Genomic DNA, 4,402 nt, shown 5'->3' with positions numbered 1-4,402 from the left:
CGCCGTAAAAGGGTTTGGAAAGGTCGGTCATACACCGTGGATAACGCGTTCAGAAAGCTTATCCTCGTTCTAGTTTAACGGAGGTCATACACAGGTTCTTGTTCAAGCCTGCCCAAGGTGCCTTTCGATATTTTTTGTGCCCCCCCACACACACACACCAATCGGCGAGATACGCATTGCTAACGATTCCCAACAAGGGTGAAAAAGCTGTCTGGTGCTTCGCAGCCTTTCCGCATAGTTTAAGTACGTTCAAAATCCATAATTTTTGTTAAAGGTATTGTGATAAACCTCCCAAGAGGAACCTTATAAAGAGGGGCCACCTTCTGACGGTCTACAGTAGTCTTCACTCTCAACCACAATTCAGTTTAACTCCCCGACCTGAGAGATGTCATCCTCGGTAGAAACGTTCCTTTCGTTGTGATGTCCTCTTTTCGGATAAACTAATCTACAGAGCCATTTTGAGTCAGTAATATCAATCCTTACATCAAAGTGTATGACGCCGAACAAGAGTGCATACACACTATTTGACATCCAGTGAAACTTCCCTGTCTTCTCAAGCAATCTAATTTTGGTTGACTGGTTTGAAGGAATCGATAACTTGAACGTCATTGTGGTAGTAAAATCGGATCTTTTCTAGCTGCTTTAATCTAAGTTCTAACGCACGTCACCGCGTGTTTGTTTTCCATCCGAGAACAGTGAGAACAATAAGTACCTGGTTCTAGTCATACATTAGTGCTCCCGGTCCCTCTTCGATCTTACCGTAATGGTTACCGTAACTGTAGCACTGCGGTGGACTCTGGCACTTACCATTAAGGTAGTACCGATGGGGGCATAAATTACACACGTTACAGGTGGTTAACGATCATTGGAGACTTGCGGGACAGTTTTTGTTTAAACAGCTACTTGCATTTGATGCGTGCTGTGGAAGCCGTGATCACCCGAGTGCTTTCAGAACACTGGAGCCGTATTACAGGGAAATCAGGAGCACAATACAAGTGTACAGTTAGTGTCGAAAGATTTCGAACATGCCCGCATAAGTATACTCTAAGTAAACTTCAAATGCCTTCACCTGAACAATTCCATCATAGACTAAAATGGGGCTGTAGACTTCGGAAGGACGATGACCCGTTGCCCAATACATGGGGACATCACTGTGAATGTTCTTATCGCATTGTTCGGCACCAAGCTCCAATGATCCATCTCCAAGGTGTCTTCGACGGAGTCATCTTCAGCACTGCTGACCAAAGTTCGCTAGAACCTCACAGATATCATTAGACATCTCTCAGACTCTTTTTCCAAATAAATGACTACAATATCTTTGTAATGTACTACTCATAAGGTTGCTGAAAATCCGTCGAGAGTCCACGACCGGTTTCGCTCTTCTTGGGGCTCATCAGGTAGGCACAGTCTCCGAGTTTCCGTCAACCTTATGTTCTACTTGAAGCCAAGTTGGAACCCAGCTGAATCTGTACTTAGTTATTGCTCCAGGTGAGTCTCTCACAAAACCGAATTTATTTGCAAATGAGTGTAGTTTCAAGTAGAACATAAGATTCACGGAAACTGCGCCTACCTGATGAGCCCCAAGAAGGCCAAAATCGGTTGTGGGCCGTCGACCAGTTTTCAGCATCTTTGTGAGTAGTTTCCTTTATGAAAATATACTACGATGTCGACGGATTTTCAGCAACCTTATGAGTAGTACATTACAAAGATATTGTAGTCATTTATTTGGAAAAAGCGTCTGAGAGATTTCTAATGATATCTGTGAGGTTCTAGCGAACTTTGGTCAGCAGTGCTGAAGATGACTCCGTCGAAGACACCTTGGAGATGGATCATTGGAGCTTGGTGCCGAACAATGCGATAAGAACATTCACAGTGATGTCCCCATGTATTGGGCAACGGGTCATCGTCCTTCCGAAGTCTACAGCCCCATTTTAGTCTATGATGGAATTGTTCAGGTGAAGGCATTTGAAGTTTACTTAGAGTATACTTATGCGGGCATGTTCGAAATCTTTCGACACTAACTGTACACTTGTATTGTGCTCCTGATTTCCCTGTAATACGGCTCCAGTGTTCTGAAAGCACTCGGGTGATCACGGCTTCCACAGCACGCATCAAATGCAAGTAGCTGTTTAAACAAAAACTGTCCCGCAAGTCTCCAATGATCGTTAACCACCTGTAACGTGTGTAATTTATGCCCCCATCGGTACTACCTTAATGGTAAGTGCCAGAGTCCACCGCAGTGCTACAGTTACGGTAACCATTACGGTAAGATCGAAGAGGGACCGGGAGCACTAATGTATGACTAGAACCAGGTACTTATTGTTCTCACTGTTCTCGGATGGAAAACAAACACGCCGTGACGTGCGTTAGAACTTAGACTAAAGCAGCTAGAAAAGATCCGATTATACTACCACAATGACGTTCAAGTTATCGATTCCTTCAAACCAGTCGGCCAAAATTAGATTGTTTGAGAGGACAGGGAAGTTTCACTGGATGTCAAATAGTGTGTATGCACTCTTGTTCGGCGTCATACACTTTGATGTAAGGATTGATATTACTGACTCAAAATGGCTCTGTAGATTAGTTTATCCGAAAAGAGGACATCACAACGAAAGGAACGTTTCTACCGAGGATGACATCTCTCAGGTCGGGGAGTTAAACTGAATTGTGGTTGAGAGTGAAGACTACTGTAGACCGTCAGAAGGTGGCCCCTCTTTATAAGGTTCCTCTTGGGAGGTTTATCACAATACCTTTAACAAAAATTATGGATTTTGAACGTACTTAAACTATGCGGAAAGGCTGCGAAGCACCAGACAACTTTTTAACACTTGTTGGGAATCGTTAGCAATGCGTATCTCGCCGATTGGTGTGTGTGTGTGTGGGGGGGCACAAAAAATATCGAAAGGCACCTTGGGCAGGCTTGAACAAGAACCTGTGTATGGCCTCCGTTAAACTAGAACGAGGATAAGCTTTCTGAACGCGTTATCCACGGTGTATGACCGACCTTTCCAAACCCTTTTACGGCGTGCAACGCCCAGTGGGCGCACCGCTCGCCACGAAGCCTAGAAGTTGTTTTTAATCGAAATGGGATCTGAGTCGTGAGGCAATCATTTTGAGACAAAACAAATCGGTAGAAAATATGGGATGACTTGGGGTGGACACTGACAAATTTGTGTATTCATATCGGAATAACATGACTCCAGCTTCGGCCTCCCATGTGGTCATGACAAGGGGAAGTCGTAGCGAATAATCACAATGGCCCAGGTATTGTTTTTTTTATGTAGAAAAGGTAACCGAATCTGTAGTTTAAGGATTGTTGCAACACAAGGAATCATTGTCGCTTGACGTTTAGAAGAATTGATGTCTCGTCTGAATTAGGTTTAACCCTACTTTGATGCATTTGTTCGAAAGATAGGCTATTCCATCTACTTCATTCCTTCGTGAGTTGTGGTCGGGTCTCCTGCCTTCCTGTGGTGCCTCTTTAGCGCAGTTTACTTTAGTTCTCGTCATCTGCAGGCGTAAGATTGCATTCCGGGTAGCTTGTTGGTTCTGGTCGCACCGGGTATCTGATTTGCCGTTGAAGCCAACGGTCATTAGTTTGTTATTTCTAACAAAACGGTCTTGACACCTCCCCTAAATTTTGGGGAATATTCCAACTAGCAAACAATGTGTCAGATTAGCGAATATCCACTCATTTGCAAACTAATTTGGTTTTTCGAGAGACCCACCTGGAACCCAGCTGAATCTCTCGTTTGTGATGTCTCCAGGCAAATGAATGTGCTGCACCAGGCCGCCTCATGTTTCAGTCGCTACGATATTCGAGACATCGCGATACATGTAATGTACTACTCATAAGGTTGCTGCACATTCAGTTGCCTGAGAACATCACAAACGAGAGATTCAGCTGGGTTCCAGGTGGGTCTCTCGAAAAACCAAATTAGTTTGCAAATGAGTGGATATTCGCTAATCTGACACATTGTTTGCTAGTTGGAATATTCCCCAAAATTTAGGGGAGGTGTCAAGACCGTTTTGTTAGAAATAACAAACTAATGACCGTTTCAACGTATTTCAGCAACCTTATGAGTAGTGCATTACAAAGATATAAATGTGTCAGATTGTTCTTGGTCAGTCGAACCTCTTTATCCTTCATCGTCTCCTCCATTTCTTTTAGTTCTAGTCTTGTTCTGATTCAAATTTTGGTAGCAATGAAGCACCTGGTATTCCCCTAACTGAACCAGGTAGTTTATAACCGGTTGTTTCGACCTTGCTAAGGTCACTAAAAAAATGTCACTCACGTCTAGTACAACCCCAAGGAATGGTATTTTCTCGTGTGAGCTGTGGATCTTTGCGTCTTCCTAGTTGGAGCCCCCTGTATGTGGTCGGGGATCCTACAAAACATGAC

The 4,402-nt window shown here is 43.8% G+C and overlaps 1 protein-coding gene across 1 annotated transcript in view; it reads right to left on the bottom strand.

Annotated features, from left to right (window-relative positions):
* The window catches only part of T265_03412 (hypothetical protein), a gene marked incomplete at both ends in the record, with an annotated part of 7,863 nt that extends 4,064 nt beyond the window's left edge, over window positions 1-3,799 (bottom strand). The window contains 2 exons of the mRNA XM_009167896.1: window positions 1,571-1,643; window positions 3,729-3,799. Of these exons, the coding sequence (XP_009166160.1) occupies window positions 1,571-1,643; window positions 3,729-3,799 (144 nt within the window). The remainder of the gene's footprint in view (window positions 1-1,570; window positions 1,644-3,728) is intronic.
* Window positions 3,800-4,402: the final 603 nt, after the last annotated feature.

The sequence above is a fragment of the Opisthorchis viverrini genome (genome assembly GCF_000715545.1).
Source record: "Opisthorchis viverrini unplaced genomic scaffold opera_v5_49, whole genome shotgun sequence".
Taxonomy (NCBI): domain Eukaryota; kingdom Metazoa; phylum Platyhelminthes; class Trematoda; order Opisthorchiida; family Opisthorchiidae; genus Opisthorchis; species Opisthorchis viverrini.
Note: the sequence above shows the minus strand (reverse complement) of the source record. Positions and strands in the feature narration are given on the sequence as shown.